At 35.1% G+C, this 21658-nt stretch overlaps 1 protein-coding gene across 41 annotated transcripts in view; it reads right to left on the reverse strand.

Annotated features, from left to right (window-relative positions):
* Positions 1 to 21658, reverse strand: part of KCNMA1 (potassium calcium-activated channel subfamily M alpha 1) — a 528106-nt gene that overhangs the window by 162684 nt on the left and 343764 nt on the right. For 36 of the 41 annotated variants that reach the window (XM_075717335.1, XM_075717315.1, XM_075717310.1 and 33 more), the window contains 4 exons: positions 14755 to 14830; positions 10590 to 10665; positions 8678 to 8848; positions 6909 to 7000 (listed from right to left, as the gene is read on the reverse strand). In XM_075717335.1, coding sequence (XP_075573450.1) covers positions 6909 to 7000; positions 8678 to 8848; positions 10590 to 10665; positions 14755 to 14830 — 415 coding nt within the window. Of the gene's footprint in view, positions 1 to 6717; positions 6810 to 6908; positions 7001 to 8677; positions 8849 to 10589; positions 10666 to 14754; positions 14831 to 21658 lie in introns of all 41 variants that reach the window. The other 5 variants (XM_075717316.1, XM_075717321.1, XM_075717324.1 and 2 more) reach the window with 1 other exon arrangement.

Here is a 21658-nt window from a genome sequence, read left to right on the forward strand (position 1 = left end):
TCATAATTCACTAAAACTTGCTGATCAATTCTACCATTTCACATTGCACTCCCTGGGATGTCCACACTTAAAGTCATGGCCTGTATATTTTGTAGAATAAAGTAGATCAGCAGATTTATAAACCAGATTCAGTCTTTCTTGGGTCAAAATTTGGACAGCCACAACAGTTATTTTTATGCCAAACCCAGAAGTTTTTTTAAAGTTTAGGCAGAGAGGAGGAAAAGTTGAAATTTTTACAATTTTAACTAGACTTATAAAATTAGGGCTGTTATTGTAGGAATGGAACATTATTTGAGACCTAGAATACACATTTTTTTAAGTCATAATATTGTTATATGTCACTTCCCACATTTCCTTTCTTGCTTTCATAATAATGGATATAGTTTAATAATCATGCAAAATTAAAAAAAAGAAGTTTGTCCTATTAGTTCTACCTGTCAGTCTATTTAACACTCATCAGATATTCTTTATCACTAAGTGAGACTTCATTTGAAAACAGTGGGGTTAGAAGTATGGCTAGCAGATGGGAAACAGACACACCCCTGGGGATCATAATGCAATCAATGTCACATTCTCTTATTACATTCCCATCCCACCAGAAAATAATATCTTACATATTGTATCAAATTATTTAATATAATAATCTAATGTCACTTTCTTTGGAGCTATGCCTCTCATTACTGCAGCAAATGGACCTTTGCCAAAGTATTTGGATAAGCCTTAATTTTTTTTTTCTAATTTTTAATGAAATTCAAATGTCTAATGAGTCCAAGATGGCCTGTCAACTTAAATTATCTGTTTGTCTTTCTGTTTACCATATCTATCTGTCTACAGTTTTTATTTTTCTTTGTGAAGTTTAGTTATTGAATCCCATGTTCCCTTATGGAAGGAATCTCTAACAGATGATTCTTCCTGTTGATATGTTGATGATTTGCTAATTTATGGCTTGTAAATTTAAGAAATCTGAAGAAATCTCTGGGAAGCAGAGCAGATCATGAGAGAAGAGAAACAACAGGGTTTAATAGCTTATACAATAAAGAACTGTGATTTCATTAAAGTACAATTTTTAATGTTATATATTAACTACGGTAATGCCTCTGGATCTTTTTTTTTTAATCTTTTGAAAATTTAACAAAGTTTAGCACAAATATTTACTATTGGGACAAGATAAGCAGTTTATATATACACATACATGTATATAAAATAATAATAATCTCTCTCTCTGCCAAAATCTATTCATGTGAAGCTGTGTTCTGCTTGCTGCCCCCATAAAGAGTTTCCATTGCATTTGATAGCAGTTTCACATGAAAAAGGCAAAAATAATTTAGCCCATGGAATTAAAAGTCAATAATTCAATGTAGAGGAAAAACCGAAAAAAATCATTCAGTTATCCAGTCTCTCTTTCAGTCCATCAGTTTACAAATGTTCTTTCCATATGCTGTCTAGAGCCCTGTGTAGGCTGATTTACAATAAGCTAATGTCTTCAACTGGAAAATATTTCACAGAAATAAAATCCAGTCTGATCATATGAACACACGAATACAGAAATGAAACAACTGAAGAACAATCTTGATACTCAAGTAAATTAGTAAATGCAGAATAAAAGGTTAATTATAAATTAGTAGCGGTAAAACAAATCTGGATCTTTAACCCAGTCTCAGACTAGAGCTGAGTAATATGAAAGTTATAAATAAATAAACAAACCTTTTTTTTTTTTTTTTTTGCTTAAAAGAAATAACACAGATGATCTTGTAAGCCCTGTTTTGGCTAGGACTGAATGTGTATGTTCCAAATACCACAAAAACAGTTCAATAGCAGAATTCTACTTATCCAAGACCAAGAATTTCTTGAAGAAAATCCCTGTCTCATAAGACTTAAAGACTGAACTTTATAGTTAAGAGGTTAGTTGGAGCACTTCAGAAAAGCATCCAAAGCCAAAGTGATCACTGCCTCCTCTTCCAGCCTTCCAAAGGTATGCATGTATGAACTAGCCTGGAGGCTTACTGCTACATTCTAAAACAATAGTCTATCAGCACTGGTGATAAAGTGGCAGATACCTTTTTATTCTTCTATGGCACTTCACTCTAAAGTTATCCCTTGAATACTAACTCATAAGTTCTACAGATAGTTTACAGAAACAGCCTAAACAGAGTAAGTCAAATCAAAAGCCTTAAAAAGAAAAGAGCTAAATGTAGATAGGGTGTAGGGAACCAGCTGCTGGTCTCAAAATTACTAAGAAAAATTGCTAAGAGGAAATATCATTAATACTCAAGCTATATAACATCAATTTGTAACTGATGAAAAATATGTCAAACAAAAAACCCATAAAACTTCCCCTGTTTATATATATAAAATTATATATTATTTTCTAATCTAAAGTCTAATCTATAGACATTTTATAATACTGTAATAAAAGGTCAGATTTTTTTTCCCTTCTCCACCCAACTACATTACATCTAGCTTTTATCTCCAGTATTAGTATCTGGTATTTTGTCATTACAAACTACTTTATCTGTTCATCGTACTAGTTTGTCACTAATTTACTTTATGAAATTACCTGAATATAAAACTTCTTTCAAGCATACACTTTCATTAGTTATTCCTTAGAGATCTAGTAAGTTGCACAATGTTTCAGTGAGATATGTCCTATATAATATTACAGATATTTTTCAGTGTGATGACATAATGTTTGGTGATGAAGCAATTAATAAAAGTTAACCTTCATTATAAGTTTGTCTGCTTCGCATTTTAAAAGCATTTCTCATTTTCAGAAAGCATAAACTTGACTCCATTAGATCTCACAAAAACTCTGTCAGGTAGTTACTAGTCTATTAATAAGAAAAATATGCCAACTGCTCTACAGAGAAAGTGAGTGACATTACCTACTTCTACAGAAATCAGCAGAACATTGGCTAATATGTAAATAATATTATGTGCTATACCTACTTTGCAAAAAGTATTTCCCAAAACGTAAAATCACATACTACAGAATTCATCCAGGGAAAAGCACAGGAAGGACAACCAGTAGTGACTGAATTGCTTATGTGAAAGAACAGAACAACTATGTAGGGATCAATGTGGAAAATATTGAAAGCCACATCACTGTTATCCTAAGATACCTCTTAGCAGTATTAGAAAATATTTTTTTTACAGTTCTGATTGCTTCTCATGCCTGAATTTTATTTCCTAGTTACATAGATATATTTATTATCAACTATTTTCTGTCTTTGTAACTATAGTCTGGTTTTCTCTGCATCATTTGTATTTAGGGTGACTATAGCAAGAAGTAATTGTTTGCTTGTTCTGAGTATAACTAAACTAAGAGGGCCATTTTTTTCTTGTCTACTGATCATCTGATTCTGGTGTATCAGGGCACATAGTAAAAACGTTACAGAGTCTGCTGTAAACAGCAGCAAAGCAGCTGTTTAGAAGTAATATCATTACCTATAGAGTAGACCTCATTGCTTACAAATCTGAAATTCAAGACAAAGATTGTTACTGGTTTTGGTAACAACTTAATTTTTTTTGCACTAGGTTGTAATTGTGCCAAAGTCATTACCCTACTTGTCATTAAATGTGTATGTTTGGTCTCAGTCACATTTTGTATAGATATATTAGTATGCATTTTGATATATATATATATGCAACAGTGAGTACTGTTGTTTACTTAACAAGTGCAACTTCAATCAAAGACTATAATAAAATTCCTGCTTTCTGTTCTACAAGACCTTAGAAGTCTCATTACAGCAATATATTACAAAGCAGAGATTATAAATTAAATTTAAAATTTAAAATTCCCTGTGGACTTTTGTAACAAAACTCCCTAGTATCTAGCAAATTTAACCAGTGATAATTGCATACTGCCTACAAACTACTGTTTCCAAACTGTATGTATGTGTCTCATCTAAGAGAGAAGTAAGCTGCTTTATTGTGCAAAATGATTCCTATAGAGTTTATGAGTCCTTTGGGGGGTTTATTGGCTGAAAAGCAAAATGAAATGTGAGATCAAACTTGCTGGTGCTGCTTGTTTCTCTTATTTAGAAAGTGGAGTTTGTAGAAATAATTTTTATGCATACATTCTAGCTGCTTCGATAGTTATAATTCTATAGCAAGGCTCTCCTTAGTATGAGAGAGATGTAGTGCAATCCTCAAAACACACATAATCATATGTTAATTTTAACTTCTCAACTAAATGTTTAATAATCATATAGAAGCATGTTATTTCACAGACATAGTTCATGAGACAACATGTATAAACATATATACAAATGCTCAAAGCAGATTCCATGTATTTATCTATTTTGGAGAAAGTTAAAAAGTATGAACGTTTGCTATTTTAAGAGCTGAAACTACATCTTTCAACAAAATTTAGCTGCTTTCATTTTGTACATGCATTTAATTTTATCTAGAAACTTTCTGACATTAGGAATAGAACAACTGTAGTTTCTCATTATGTTTGCTGCCAGAATTTATGCTTGGTTGCTCAACTAAAGACCTTATATTGCTAATTACTACCACATGCCCATATCCCAAGCAAAGGAAAACTTATTGGTTCTGACAATCCATTCTTTCAACACTGAATTCCAAATGAAAACTTAAATTTTGGCCAAACATAACATTTCATCAATCTTGTTCTACTGACTGCAAAAGCAACATCAAACAACGGGTGCTAATGGCTTTTTACTGTGCAGTGCCCAAGCTTAGATTCTCTGATGAAAGACCCACATGAGCAAAGGACATCTTTAAACTACTTAGTAATTAATAATTGAACCAGAAAACAATGCATAAAGTAAATTGAACATGTTGTATGCTGATGACAGAGCTGAGTTTCAAAAGACAAGCTATATGCGCAGTAGAGATCAGCAGAGAAAGCACTGACAACAGAGTGAGCTAAAAACAAACAGATAGTGCCCATAAATAAAGACAAAAAGAAAAGGTGAAAAATAAAATTAAGCACGCCCCAAAGCTAGCAGAAGCCTGTAATCTGGCGTTCAGCTTTTCAGGATGTGGGGTTCTGACTTAAGATCAGATCCAAGTTTAGAGACATCTGAGTAATGCTGGGTACTAGTGACAACGTAGAAGGGGAGAGACTAAAACTCTGTATGTAAAATAGTTTTTAATCATATTTCCCCTCTGCTATAACTCCTTTGGAGCCTCAAAAACAGAGGTATAAATTCTGTGTTTGAAAAACTTCTCTTTGAGAAACCAAGTATGAATACAAATATGAAACTGAGTAGGCCTCTGTCACAAATAAACATTTTGGGAAATTAATGACACTCTCTCAAAAATAAATTATGGAATTTTGTTAATCTGGATAAGTGAATTATGATGCAAGTTTCCAACGTAAATGTTTACAGTAAAAAAAAAAACTTTATACATTTGAGGGTATCTCAAAAAATGAAAGTATTGAAGTTCTCAATTGTGTCATCTAATTGCTTGAGCATTACTGAACGTACAATAGTATAAGCTATAACTAAAGAAAGAACTTTGATTTATCTACCCAGTGATGTAAAACAATACTCTAGAATTAGCTCTGTAGGACATTTACAGTCTTTCTGCTCCACAGAGAGGAGAAACAACTTGATAAAACCATAATCCACATTCATAACATGATGCATGGGTGATGATTTGAAAGGAATAAAGTAAAAGACATATCTTCTTAAAGTAAGGAGAGGGAGAATTAATGAGATACACTGCTTGCAGTACCTTCTTTATGTTATATGGAAAGGATTCTATATGACTCGTCTTTTAGGGCAAATATATCTCTACCAGTGAATATCACAATGATATCTAATGAAACAGAAGATGGCAACACTAAAGGCGATATAGAGGAGAAACTACTGTATCGCCAAGTACACAGAATCATAGAATCGTTTAGGCTGGATCTAGTTCATTAAAGGCTATATCCCAGCAGGTCTAGATGCTGGGAATGCCAGAAAGAGCTGGTTTTAACTTCATCAAGAAAACAAGCAGGCTTTCAGTAGAAATGTAATGAGACAATGTGATCCAATAAAATTTAACTTCTGCTACCAGGTAAAAATAGGATTTTTTACGGGTTTGGGTTTTTTCCATACTATATTGATACTAAGGCTACTGCTCGCTCTTCTTAGGATAGGTTTTACATGGTGTGTTGAAGAGAATCACTTTAAAATCCCTGCTCATAGAACCTAAAATCACAAGCATTTGCAATATTCATACAAAGTCAATGGGAGCTGCATGAGATCTGAATTTGCTGTTTGAACAATGAGAAACAGCACTAAGACTTCTGACATAGTCAGTCTAATGGAATAACCCGATCAACACAAATCTCTTATTTTGCACTCCAGTAAACCCAAGTTTTCTAAAGAACTGAGTTGTTTGAAAATCATGTGAATTATCATTGTCACTTAGTTAAGAGATGACCACGTGATAATCTGATGCCCAAAACTGTGAAGTGACAAGTCAACCTTGTTCCAGAAACTAACTGCAAGTGCAACAGCAGCATTTTTTACAAGATATGTCAGTGTAGTCTTAGTGGTATCCAGGTTCTCTTGAAGCAGGGACAAAATGTTGTGACTTGTACCATAGCATAGCCCAGGTCTCTAATTATAGTGTGACAACTCTCCAGTGGTAACATCTGATGTCAAGGAATACAGCCTTATAAGCTGTGAGTCAGCTATTACCACCTTCAGGGACTCTTTAAAGTCACACAACCACACCTGGTCTTTTTTGACTTACTTTCTGCCTCGGGTTGAGTTAAAAGTCCCGCCGTATTTCTTCCGATTAAGGATGAGAGCAGCAATTTCTGGCACGTAGCGAGCAAACATTGCCTACATGCATGAAACAAAAACACAAAAAAAAAAAAAGAAAATGGCATGCAGAGAGTGTTCTACTGCAGCAGAGGCAGCAGAGCCTCTTGGGATACTTACTTTCTTCCACTAACCGCACTATAGGAACCACCATATTTCTTGCGGTTTCCTATTAACTCTATGATTTCAGGGACGTAGCTGGCAAACATGGCCTAAGAAGAAGATAGGAGACAGAAGAAAAGACTAAAAAGAGAGGCCAAAGAAAGGGGGATGATGAATATTTTCAGAAGATATATATCTTTAAGATCTGAAAATGCAAAAGAATTAGATCTATGAAATTGTTTAAAAAGAAAATTTTAAAAAGAAAATTTTAAAAATGTAGAAGTTCTTATCACACAAAACAAGAAGGCTCAATGTAAAAGTTGGTCTTGGAGAAGGTGCATACCTTATAAATTAAGAAAATGGTCAAAAGAAGAAAAATAGGCACACAAAACAAAACAAGAACAAAATTAATTCAAACTGGCATCTAATAAAATACAGTTATGTCTAATTCTTCCTGAAGAGGGGAGGGGAAAAAAACCTATCCAAGCTCCACTGCAAAAACCAAAACCAAGTATCATTACTGTTACATTCCTATTTTAAAAGACAGACTTTTTTTCCCCCATGATTAGGATTCAAAAGAAGACAAAACCAAGATGTTATCAGGGGTTATTCCCCCTGTCAAGAAACAAAAAGGTCACACCCCCCGCTCCCAAAAAAAACTTTTCAAAAAGTTTATGTTTTTAAAAGGGTTGGAATAACACGTGATAGAAAAAAGGTTTCGAGGAGAAAATAAAAATTATTCTGCCATGTTTTGTCCAACAAACATCATCTTTGTGGCTGGATACTTCGAAGAGCTACTGCCAGTTGACATGGTGTTTGTCTTCGTATGTCAATAAACATAGATGGGAATGCATATGTTTATGCTCATATATATACTCATATCTATATATATGTATCTGTATGTGTCTCATATATGGCATTCATAACATTAGTTATATACATATCATCTCTGTAAGATGTATGTATATGTGAAATCTATATATGAAAGTAAAGTAACAACATACATATGTATGTATGTCCACAATATATATTGTGAGTCATCCATAAAGCACTTACCTCACACAGTGTAAATATTAAAAAAAACCCTTGCTGTTTTAGAGAATAACATTGAAACAGGTCCTGTAATATCACTAACACTGATAATAGAAAAGTTGACATAAGAGAATTAGTAACTCTGGTGTTATGTACATACAGGACAAAGAACATGAGAATTTGCTGATATAAAAGGATACTGGTTATGGCCATATGATAAATTGTGAGTTAAAATTGTGCTACATGACATGAAAGGATGTTTGAAATTAAAGAGAATGTGGTTTGCCATCATCTGGATCAGGCAAGCTGCTCTTTAAGGCAGTCCAAAGCCACAGTGTTTGTTGGAATTCTGGGAAGGAACACAGAAGGGTGGGTAGGACTTCTGAAACCGCAAAGTGCCTTTAAGTATCAATAGCAGCCTCAAAAAAATGCACTACAGTCAGTCACTAAAAAGTAAAGGACGGTAAATAACATAGTAACTTGAAATATTAAGGCACTTCATGTACTCACATGCATTACTCATTTAAATGTGTTACAAAAATTCTGACTACTAAACTGGACTAATTTGACAAGCTCTGCCAAAATATCTATCTGTAGGAAAAAAAATGAGGTGTATTAAACATATTTAAAACTTTTATAATTAATTTTAATTCACTAAACCAGATATTACTATTTCTTTAATTACAGCATTGAGATATACAGGATCAAGTATTAAGGTAGCTGGAATAATAATAATGATAATAAAGAGTTTTTACCAATCCCCCAAGGATGAAGAAGACCATGAAAAGGCGACCAAGGGTTGTTTTTGCATAAACATCTCCATAGCCAACAGTGGACATTGTAACCATCAGTAAATAAACACATTCCCAATATGTTAGCGGTTGATTATTTTGGAAATTTTCCCATGGATCCCCTGAGTTCTCCACCTAAAATGTACAAGAAAACACATAATGAATTAATAGAGTTGTACCACAAATTAACTCTACTCATATATGTGTGTGCACGCATGTGTGTGTATATATATAATTTGGCTTATAATATAAACTCTGGATGCTTTCCTGTGATTTATTTTGAAGAAATACAGAACCTAACCCTGTCCCAATTATAGCATTGCAGTTCTTTTGCTACTATGCATAGCCTTGCCACTCATACTATTTATGGAAAGTATCTTTTCCATTCACCACTAAATGATATAACTTATGAATGCAGCTAGGTAAGTTTATTTTACAGCAATTTGTTCAGAACTTTTTCAGAGTGAATCTCACTTGTAATGCAATTATACTTCCTAATGTTTTTGTTTTAAAGCATTATGTTGCTATTAAAGGCATTAGTGACATGTTAAGTTTAGTGATACACTATTACTTTTCCAAGAAGTCAGCTACTGTGTGTGGCAAAGTTACAAATTTATCAGTGGGAAAGGAGCATGCCCTCTAAAATTTGTTCCACAGTAAAAAGATTGAAGTTTGGGGATTCCTACAAGTAGAATAGAGAAACTTATGCTGAAAAGCAAAAAGAAAAACAAACAAACAAAAAAAACCCAAACCAACCCAAACCCAAGCCCTAGAAAGCAGCATTCTCTCTCTCCTGATGTAATTTTAAAAAGCTTTTTTTTTTTTTTTTGGTTCAAAAATAGAAAAAGCTAATGTTTCTATGATAAAAACACTAGATTTGCCCAGAGGAGTGTAAAAATGTGGTTATCTGTGAATGAGAAGTATATCATAAATGAAACATCCAAAATTTCAGTGCGTCTTTGTAAGAGTGAAAATTAAATGCCAGTCTGGTATAACAAGATGATAAACATTCTGAATTTAATCTTATAGAGCTGGATGCAGCTCACACTAATTCAAGTGAAGTGAATTAAATTGCTCTGGACTAACATCAATATCATTAAATTATAATAGTCCAAAACTATTCCTGAATAACTTATTACTACTAGTACCTTGAAATTTTCCTGATTCTAAGTTGATCATAAAATGTACTTAAAGGACAAACACTTAGCCTTATATAATTATATTTGCCAAGCAAACCAGTAAGAGCTATTAGTTTAAAATGTTTAAAATACACAATTGACATATACCTATCATATATATGCATATTCATATTTAGGAACTCATATACTATCTTACATTTTTCAGGTATCGTTAAGTGCGGAATAAAAAATCTATTACAAAAATCTATGTTATCGGTGACTGAAAGCTACACCAAAAAAATTTGAAATTTAAAAACAAAAGAGAAGGAAAAAATCTGTAAAAAACTGCTACCCGGAATGTTAGCAATCCCATTATTTCTCGTGGAAACAGAGAACTGCTTTCTTCTGGCACAACCATTGATTTCCCAGGACCTCAGTATCATTTCAGCTCTGCCAACCCCTTCCAGGAAGCACTCGGGCAGTTATTTAGGAAACGTTGCCACCTACTGGTAAATCGTAAGCATTCAAGAAGTTGCATCAGTTCGAGTGTCATATTTTATTGCTGAGGTTAATGGTGTATTACTTACTATTCAGAATTAGTTTTTAGTAGAAGCCTAAAATTCGGGAAGCTGTGATGTCCTTTTTTATTGTACTCTATAGATGCGTTAAGGGATTATCCAGAGCAAGGCAATTTCAGGTAATAAAGTAGCTCAGAGAGCCGATGATCCATGAGAAAAAGTATTTTCAAATATACTTACCAAATGTATGAACCCAGCTGCTGTCAGCCACGTGCTGATAAATATAGAGCACAGATTCACTAGCTTGATGGAATTACTGAAAATAAACAAAACCCAACAACAAATAGGAACTTAGACTGGAATTTATCACACATTTTTAATTATGTACCTGTATACAACTGCATACTTCAGACTGAAAGGGTCTGATGATGATTTCTGAAGAGATGCAGGCTCCCTAAAAAACTTAATCAAAAGCTTATGCAAAAGATGTATTATTTTGTCTTTGCAGAGTTCATATTTGCATAATTTACATAGCTTGAAAGAAAAATTCCAATGCATTTGAGAGCAGAAAGACAAATGGAAACCTTAGCCACATCTGTACTCATAATCAAACAAATAGAAATAAATGATGTGTTTTCACAAATAACTTGGTTGCCTCTCAGTACATTCACTGTCTTGTTTTTCATTGCTATACACCTCAGTAATTATTTACATGTAAATATTCTGCTACCCTGGGATACATCCATGAAGGTCCAATGAAGTAAACTGAGCAATGCCAGTTAATGTTAACTGTTGCACACTGCATTTATACATACAATTGACTGATTTTTTGGAATTATTTCATTTTTCATTAGCTTGTATGCTTCTTCTATATTCATTGTGCTTTTGACCCTAGACCTGTGGCTTTAAAAATTGACAGCAAGAGGATGTTTTTGTTGCATACCCACCATATGTTAACACTTGCATACATGACCACAGGGCACAACTATTTCCCTACAGTTATAGCAAACAATTAATGAACTATTGTAGCAAATCTGTAAATGTCATCCTGCTTTTATGAATAAATTATTAATCCCAAATTAAATAACTTAGGTATTTCACACTTCCTGTGTAAAGTCCTAGGTAATTTTCATATTATTCTGCTTGCATGAACTCCTATGGACTTCTTTGTGGAAAATCATACAGAGCTAGAGTAATAATAATAATTCATAAATCACATTCTCATTTTTCTAAAAAAAAAAAAAAAATTGAAAATCTGCAAACTCTTTTTAGTGCCACTGAGCAGTATGTTCCCTATTGTAGCCAGAAGTTATTTTGAAGCAAGGACTTCACTCAGTTCAGCAGGAAAATACCGTACTTAAAAGTTTGTGGAAGAAATACAAGTAAAGCTTGCTCCCCCTCTTACAAAAATCACTATGATTTCAAAAACTAAGAAGGATATTCAACAAATACACAAGGAAGTTAAGTCCATGTATTTCTACATCTAAATAATCTTACCCATTCATGGGACTGTATTGGAAATAGCTCTCCTTTATTTTTTAAAACATTTCTAAGAAAGAATAATGCCTCAGCAAAATCACTATTATCCCTAAAGCAATACATTCCAAAAGAACAAAAATTGGGAAAAAGTCACTATCAGTGTTAGTAGTAGCAGTTTTGCAGTAGAATTAATTAATATTTCTGTTTATAACTACTTTAAGGACAATAAAAATGCATTATTTTCTAAACAAAGTTGAGAAATGAACCTGGAAAATTAATCAGACCAGCTCCATTAAAAATATTTTTAAGAGTTACAGTTAGTGAAGCGGGCAACTGTGGGTACTAGGAAAGAAATACAAAAATACTCAAAAATAAGATAATATACCAGCAGTTCTGCAATTAATTAGCATTCACATACATCAACACATATTCACTATTTCTCTCTTTCTTAAGGTATGGTTGATCAAGGTTCGTATTTTCAGTCATAGCACAGGACCCTAAACAACAGGTTCCTAGATTAAACAAAATGATAGAAATCATGCTGATGCAAAGTTCCATTATGAAAGGCTAAATATCATCCTTCACTTAAACTTAGGAGTGGCTCCTGATACAATTGCTTGGTCTTCACATATTACTGTAATACAAGTAAATGACAGCAGTCATTAAAAATAACTATTTGCATGACTTGTTTGGTACATTTTATTTTTGCAGGTTTATTAAACTTTGCACCTTATCTCTCCTCTATGAAATAGTCCTGTGTTTCTGCCAGAGTCTAAATATAGATGAAGGATTAGTCACAAACATTTTCCTGCTCTTTAAGCTCTTTCCAACATCTGTGCAAAATCCCTTACTGTGACCCCTGTCTAAGCCTCTGTATTTTTGTTGAAAAATATTAGAAAACAGTGAAGTGGAGAAATTTTCAACTGAACACCACACAATTCATTCTATTTCATAAAACACAGGAATAAAAAAGATTGAGTAAAAGACATTTCATTTCAAATTAGGGAAACAAATAAATCCGTGGCAGAGTACAGTCTTTTAACATGCCACAGTAAAATTTTGCTTTGTCTTACTGGTTCTTTTCAAATATATTTAATAATTTTTCAGATATTCTAACAATTATCTAACACTCCCACACTATTTTGCTAGTCTTCTCACTTCCTTTATTTTTGCATTGTTTAGCTTCTTCCTTTAGATTCCAGCATTTGGAATGGCCCTTCTGCCCATTGTGTAAATAATATATGCTCCTTTAATCCTCATATCTCAGTCACTAATTCCAGGAGTAATTTTAATTTATAGGTTAGAGTAAACCTTTTTCTTTACTGGGAGGAAAGAAGAAAGGAAGGACAGAACTTCTCCTCTAATTGCATCAAATATTAAAAACACAGCAGTGCTCTTTATACCCTATCAGTTTCTCATCTTGTCCGTAGTTACTTGTTATTAATGCCAAGCACACTGAAATGCCTCTAGTTGAAAACAGTCATGCAAGGAAGCTCTGCTTTACAAGCTTTCTAACAATCAACACTTGGCTTTTACAGATATTTGATCATTCACACAAATAATCACAGAGATGATGATATCTAATCTAAGAGTAAATTTTGCACCAGAGAAATGCTATTTAAATGAACAGGTCAATCTTGAATAAGCCAGCTCTAAATACACTGAATGTGATTAATGCAGTATCCCTTCATTTACTGATCTGGAAGTTTACAAATCCACCACTCCTGAAGGGGCTTTTAGCCTTTATCCAAAATCCTTCAAGTTTATGGGGCTTTTTCCATTGACTGCCATTTCTTTTGGTGAGGTTGTTCTTTGTGTTAAATGCAAACTCACTGGATATTCTGAGCTCCTGCACAAATTACTCTCCTTTTCCATACTGATAGCATTCTAAGCTACTGGACTACATCTTCACTGTACATTCTTTGATATCTTTATTTGACAAGAACTGGATTACTTACAGTCACACAGCTAAAGACAGATAGTGTGAGAGTTTTACAGCAAAGAGAAAAGTTTCAAGGCTAAGGGTTGAAGAAAGAGCCATTTACCATGAGTGTGGACAAACCTCAAGGATCTATTTCCCCTTCACTACTAACACAGCAAGTAAATGGAGTTACTTGCATATAAAGCCTTCACACATGCATCATCAACTGGTGGAGAGAGCACAGGACTTCAGAATGGAACTGAGTTTACAGTAATTATTGGAAGCTGGATTCAATACTTCAGCTGGGGCATTTTAGGGAATGATGAAAGGCAATGTGACTTCAACTACGAGGCATGGGAAGGTTCCTTTCTTTTTTTTCTTCAAAGTGATCTTTTGTTCAAAGTTGTGCTGCTTCTGCACAACTTTCACGTATTAATAGCCTGAAGAATCAGTGAAAGCTAGAAGGTTACTTGGAATATTTTAAATATTCTTTGAAAGAAATGCTAATGACAATGAACACAATATAAAGATAGCTGAGTGTAAAATTAATTTTCAATATGTTTTTGATGTGAATAAGGATGCTCAGTTCAAAAAAACTGAAATAGAACCTCAATGATTATTTCTCAAAATACTTTTTAGCTGTATTCTGTTGAATGAATTATGATTTCTGTTTTTCCAAGGCAGTGGAATATGGACTGATTATGTGGAAAGAAGCAATATTTAATCAGTGCAGAGCTCTGTAATTCATTCTGCTTTTAATTTATCAGCACTCAGTCTTGCTCAGATATTTCAAATGTAACAACACATCAAGTAAAATCTTCTACTGATTGCGTGGCAAAAGATGCTGACACTGATCAATCATTCATCAGCAGAAAAAGATTTAAAGAACAGATAACAAGTGTTTTTTTCCAGAAAAGAATATCATATATTATTAGGACCACAAACGTATGCCAATTATTGTCCGTCACCAGTGCAACTAACTCAGTATGTAAGAAAAGGTCTTACCTTGTTTTAAGGATATTCAGAAACTGCAAAATTTCTGAAAACTGTATCAGTCTAAGGGCTCTTAAAAATCTTAAACCTGCAGCGGAGAAAAAAAAAAACACCTCTAGTAAAGAATAATTCAAACTATAACAACATTTCACTTACAATGACAGCAATCAATGAAATCAACATAGGTAGCATACAAAATGTCAAATACCTTTGAAATGTTCTTCCATATTTAATGGTTCCAAGATTCTTACCAGGCCTTTTTCAAATTGTTTTAAACTTATTTCCTTAATAGCTGAAATATCCTACCAGAAAGCCTTAGTTTACGTAGGAAGCCATGGGAGGAGACATACAGGCTGAAGGCTAAGGGGAAAAAAAAACCTCACTGAGGTTCTGTTGGTAGTTCTAGTGCACATGCCCTTCTCTTCCAGGCTGTCAAAGACACATACAGATCTGAAACTCCTCAGTCTTCCAAGCTCACATGTTGCTTAGTGGAAAACAAGAGATTATGGGCAAGAGATCTGATAACCTGGATAAAGTAGACTGTTTATATGCCTGATTAAATTGGTACATCTTAATGACGTAAAATCTTTTATTGTAATAATGCTCCCTATCTCCACCCTAATTTCCAAAAACTCAAGCAGGAGAACAGAGGAACAACACATTCTCTCTAAAAAATGACAAATCTACTATAATTCTTTCCATCAGACTATAACTATAGGAATAGATTACACTTCGAGTATTAAAGAAGTAACTATTATTCAAAAGAAATAGCATTTTTGTGTTGAAATCAGGTTGCATGAATAGCAATTCCCGGACAACTGCAAAGCCAGTGAGACACACAGAGAGAGTGTGTGCCAAAAAAAATACTGTAGAAGCATAACGGCTTAAATTATAAAAGAGACTTATGCTGATAGTAAATAATTTGGCTGTACATCTTTGGCATATGAATAAAGGTTCATTGTGTATTATACACTTGCACAGCTTATAAAATTAAAGTAAGGCTTTGAGGATAATTTTTAATAGACAGTACAGCCAAGAGTTATATAAAAGTTGTGTAACACGGTATTGTGACTATTACAGTTAGGTCCAGGGCAGCTTCTTCTCATACTTCCTCTTTATTGACATTTATTTTACCCACTTCCATTGCTATAAACCACTTCTTATTTCTAGAAACTTAAGGAAAGAATGGTCCTGGCAAACATATAAACCTGGTCACAACCTTCATCATCTCAGTGGAGTCAAGAGTTCCCCTCAAGAGCAAAGATGCATGTGGTGAGATGTGTTTAAATCAACGCTTTATTTCTGCAGTATTCTTGGAAAGTTGTTAAATAAAATTTTTACTCATGTTAAAGCTCATAAGTAGCCTTATTAAGTAGCCTTGTTAAGGCTCATAAGTAGCCTTAACAAAGTAGAGAATCAATCCTGTCTGTGTATTACATGGATATAAAGTTTCTTTTTAATTACTGATTGTGGGGAACTCTGCAGATTACTTACAACTTGAAAACTGGATTTGGGGATCTAGACAAAAGGCAATAAAATGATGCTTAATAATTATAAACTTCAGATCCATTTGCAATTAGAGGATGACCATTTTGGATCATAGTGCTGAAATGATGTGAGACACATGTCCCTCTGCTCCATTTGCAGTACTTCCCACAGTTGCTACTTATATCCAAAGAGATGTGGCTGGACAGGGATGGCAGAGCACCTTTACTAGCAACCCTACAGTTCCTCAGTTCTGTTCCATCCAGCTATCTCCCTCACTCCACTCCCTAGGAACTTTTTGAAAAATGGCTGGTGGGAGAAAAATCCTTCCTTTCAAATGCTTTGCATTGCATCTGCAGTTAATAAGATAACCAAGTTACCCATTGCAATGTTTCAAAAAGAAGCCTGAGAAACATTAAAGCTAGCAATAAAACCTCTATCTCCAAACTCTTACAATGCTTAAGATATATTTTAGTTGCCAAGAATCAGATGATAGAACAAATAGACTATGGCTTCAATGTATTTTTTGTGGAAGAAGAAAAATCATTATGGATTAGGTTCTGCATTTGCTACAGCCTAAACTATTTTATAAAGAATTCATTTCAGAGAATGGAATTTAAAAAAAAAAAAAAGGTGGAGAGTTTGCTTGAACAGTTTACTTGAACTACAAATGGAACTGGCTTGTAATTGTAAAAGGTTACAATCACCTTGTAACCTCTGTATCTTGTCTAGGACATTATTTATGGGGCTGCGTTTTATAGCTAAAGGAATTACCACACAGAAAGGATCAAATTTTGATATTCAGAAACCTCAGTATATTACCTGCTTTTTTGTGGTTCAAATATGAAGAAAAAAAATTAAATTAAAATAACAGTTTTCCTTATTGTGATGGCAAATTAATTTTTTCCAGTATTCTATCCTTTTCAAGACCCAAACAGTTCTGTTATTAGGTTCCTATATGCATTTCATTTTATATGATGTTCTGTACTTCCTGTCTTGCAACTAATCTGTGAGTGCCATCATCCCAGCAAGATTTAATAAGAATCTCTTCCTACATTCATAGTATCAGGACATAACAAGGCATAAGCCCTATTAAAAGGCACTAAGAAAAGGCAGATTCTCTAGATGAGATATTGAAAACTTCATAGGCAAACTACCGTGATCCTGTATGATGCTACCTCTTCGTATTTTATAGACATGTTTATATTTAATTAGCTTTTGTAGAAACATCAGTCATGTTAGAAATATTGAATTTTTGTATTCATTATAAAATATATTCTATATTAGTCAAAAAGGTCCTCTGGTAAACCAATATTTATAGGAAATAGAGATTAGGAAAACCCTTCATGACAATACACCTTTGAAGCCTACAAAAATTATGTATTTCAAGTCTTTTCAATGCCCATTAAAATGATATTCTCAGTTTTGCTTCAAAGGACCTCTAAAGGTCTTTTTTATGAAAACCTAATTGGAATATAATATTCTTTCCAGCTATGTAGAGACATCACCTCATACAAATTTCATCAGCAGAATGAATATTGCAGGAAAACATTTTGTTTGCCCTGACAGCCACTGTTTCTGACCAGGTGCTGAACAAGGAGTACAATCTGCCTCAGTGGGATAGAGTGTTAGGGTACTGGATTTAGTAATGAATCTACTAGTTCACTTCTGAGTTTCATAATCCCCTGCAGTAGAAAATCTAGCCAACTGAGGGCTTTAAAATCCATTTGACATTGACTGATGTCAGAGTCAAGGAGAACCTGGCTCAGAAGGAAACAAGCAGAGACTGGGAGTAGCATTCTTAGTATAAACCATGGTGGAAAAGGCAGACAGTTTGCAAATAGGGCTGAAAGGCTTATAGTTGAGCAGGGAAGAAGCCTGTTTTAAGTAGGAAAATCAGAAATATTCACAAGAGATGAGTATTCCAGAACAGTGTAAAAAAAGAACTCTAAAAAGTGATCTGAACAAAACACATAAAAGGACCGGACAATGGTAGGGCTGCAGCTGGTAGGTTTAAGTAATCCTTGTTTCCAGGTACTCACAGTATCTTGCTCTCAGGGACTGAGCGTACAAACATCAGTTAGTGCAGTGTTTGCAGGTGAAACCCATTATGCCTGCAGTGTTTAATCCCCATAACACTATTAACACAAAGAGTCAGTCAGCCAAAACAATTCTACATAGTAGGGACAAATTACACTGTACAATGCACCAGTGTGCATGCCTCCCCAGTAGGTTGTACCATGTGAAGACTTTGTGCAGTCTATTGGCAACATGCACTAATACTAGCAGAACTGAAACAAGGGAGAAAGGGGAATTCCCATTCTTGAATAGTTATTTCTAAAGCTTGAATGTGAAAGAGATAAGAGATGCAGTTTTTGAATGAATCTGTTTGGCATTCTAAAACATTTAATAGCATTGACTGCTTGACCTTCTAGTAAATTATGTTCATTTTGAAAGACTGCAGCTAATTCAGAGGATTCAGCCTTATTCTCCAAATAGACTACAAAAAGCTGCTGCTGAGAATAAACTGTAAGTATAAAACTCAGATGAAATGAGTTTGCCCCTAAATGTATGATTATTTATATCACCTTGAACTCAGCAAGGGGATGATGAATCAACTGAATAATTCCCAGAGGAAAAGTCCACACAGCACTTCATTCTGGTGCTGGTATTAATGACATACGAAAGTGTGCTTGCAATCATACATGCATCTGTAAACTGATGACACAGTAATCCTCACAGCAACAACCTTGTTGCAATGAGACTGTTGTCAAACTAAAAATGGCCTAAATTATTCAGTAGGTATCTTACTATGAATCCACACAATATCAATATTAAAACAAGTTAAATAGAAAAGATTTTGATGGGTCTAACTCAAGAGTGCTATCGATGGCTACAGGCTGTTCAGAAGGGACAGGCGAGGAAGGAGGGGCGGAGGCGTTGCCCTCTACATAAAGAAATCGATACAGTGTGAAGAGCTGTCCCTGAAGAATAGCCACGAGCAGGTCGAAAGCTTATAGGTAAGAATCAGAGACAGATGCAACAAAGGGAACCTTGTGGTTGGTGTCTACTACAGGCCGCGTGATCAAGGGAAGCCTACTGACAAAACCTTCTTCCTCCAGCTCCAGGAGGCTTCGCGCTTGCAGACTCTCATCCTACTGGGGGATATGGCTCGATGTCCACATGGAGACCGGTGACAAGTGGTGTCCCTCAGGGGTCCGTACTGGGACCGGTGCTGTTTAATATCTTCATCAGTGACATAGACAGTGGGATCGAGTGCACCCTCAGCAAGTTTGCAGACGACACCAAGCTGAGTGGTGCGGTTGACCACCAGGAGGACGAGATGTCATCCAGAGGGATCTGGACAAGCTGGAGAGGTGGGCCCCTGTGAACCTCATGAGGTTCAACAAGGCCAAGTGCAAGGTCCTGCACCTGGGACGAGGAAACCCCCAATATCAGTACAGGTTGGGGAATGAAGGGATTGAGAGCAGCCCTGCGGAGAAGGACTTGAGGGTACTGGTGGATGAAAAGCTGGACATGAGCCAACAATGTGCGCCTGCAGCCCAGAAAGCCATCCGTATCCTGGGCTGCATCAAAAGAAGCATGGCCAGCAGGTCGAGGGAGGTGATTCTGCCCCTCTACTCTGCTCTGGTGAGACCTCACCTGGAGTACTGCATCCAGCTCTGGAGCCCTCAGCACAAGAAGGACATGGACCTGTTGGAGCGGGTCCAGAGGAGGGCCACAAAAATGATCCGAGGGCTGGAGCACCTCTCCTACAAAGCCAGGCTGAGGGAGTTGGGGTTGTTCAGCCTGGAGAAGCGAAGGCTGCAGGGAGACCTTATTGCGGCCTTCCAGTACTTAAAGGGGGCCTGTAGGAAAGATGGGGACAATCGTTTTAGCAAGGCCTGTTGTGACAGGACAAGGAGTAATGGTTTTAAACTAAAGGAGGATAGATTTAGACTGGATAGAAGGAAGAAATTTTTTACAATGAGGGTGGTGAGGCACTGGAAGGGGTTGCCCAGGGAGGTAGCGGAGGCCCCATCCCTGGCAACATTCCAGGTCAGGTTGGACGGGGCTCTGAGCAACTTGATCTGGTTAAAGCTGTCCCTGCTCACTGCAGGGGGATTGGGCTAGATGATCGCTAAAGGTCCCTTCCAACCCACAGCATTCTATGATTCTATGACAAAGCATCTCCAAAAAATAGCCTGTCTCTGAAAACTAATCACGTCATCAGTAACACAGTGCCCCATGCTATGCTCTCTCACTGTTTTCAAATCAAATTTGACTCACAACTAAGAAGATGTTATTTCTTTCAAGCTCACCAACTCACCATGAATAGAAATTTTTGATGTTTGTTTATGCATCAGGAATAGTAAGCAAAATTCTATAATAGGAGCAGTAAGAAAAAATCCCTTTTTTTTGCCAAAGTTGTCTCAGTTACTTAGACAAACATGTACATCTCTCTTTCCTTGGCAATATTTGGGAATGTATTTTATACATGTGGGGAGGCATAGTTTATTTTAATAGGAAATAACTACAAAACTGTTTCACATTGAAATGATATAATCAATAGTTGAGATAGAGTTTCTTATGTATTACAGTAAAGTCTGTTCTAATTTTGCACATTTAATAGGATCCTGCCTGCTAAAGTTAATTGAGCAAAGTGCTGAATGGAATGTTCAGGAAGTACTTGCTGTTTTATCTCCATCATGTCACTCACCTTTTTCTTGGCAAGAGGTTTTATATTGGAACTTTCTTTCGGGATCTGACTGGAATAGGATATAATCTTCTATACTACAATTTATACAAAAAATAAGTATCAAAAGATTTAATTTACCTAGAAAAACTCTCTATAAAAAATCATGGAAAAATATACCAATAAAATGAAGGGCCTCTTCAGTTTGTCAGTCTTCTGCTTCTAAATGGATGACTAAAGTATGCTTCTTAGCTGGAGTTTCTTTGAGCTGCAATGCCCAGGATAAAGCTAAGAGATTCATAGATTTCTAGACCGGAAAAATCTTGTATGATTACCAAACCAGATTACTTTAATTATATGAGCCAAAGAATTTTAGTCAATAGTTTCTGCCTCTAGTACAATAAATTGAATTGTAGGTATGATGATTTAAATGAACCTCCAAGTATACCGCAGGATTATTTTCTTACTGTGAAAATATTTGTTTAGCTACCTGTGTTGCTAAACCATTTTCAAAGTACACCGAAAGTGTAAAACATGTGTGTAATATGTTCTATTATTTTTACTGGGTAGTTTACTGGATAACGTGTGTGGTGTAATTTTATTTCAGATTTTGAGTGTTCAACCTGGAATCTATAAAAAAAAAACCCCACAACAGCAACAACAAAAAACAATAACCACACCTGACTGCCAAAGATCAAATGCCTACCTCCTGAAATTCTATACACTGAATTTAGA

This window comes from Pelecanus crispus, chromosome 10, assembly GCF_030463565.1.
Source record: "Pelecanus crispus isolate bPelCri1 chromosome 10, bPelCri1.pri, whole genome shotgun sequence".
Taxonomy (NCBI): domain Eukaryota; kingdom Metazoa; phylum Chordata; class Aves; order Pelecaniformes; family Pelecanidae; genus Pelecanus; species Pelecanus crispus.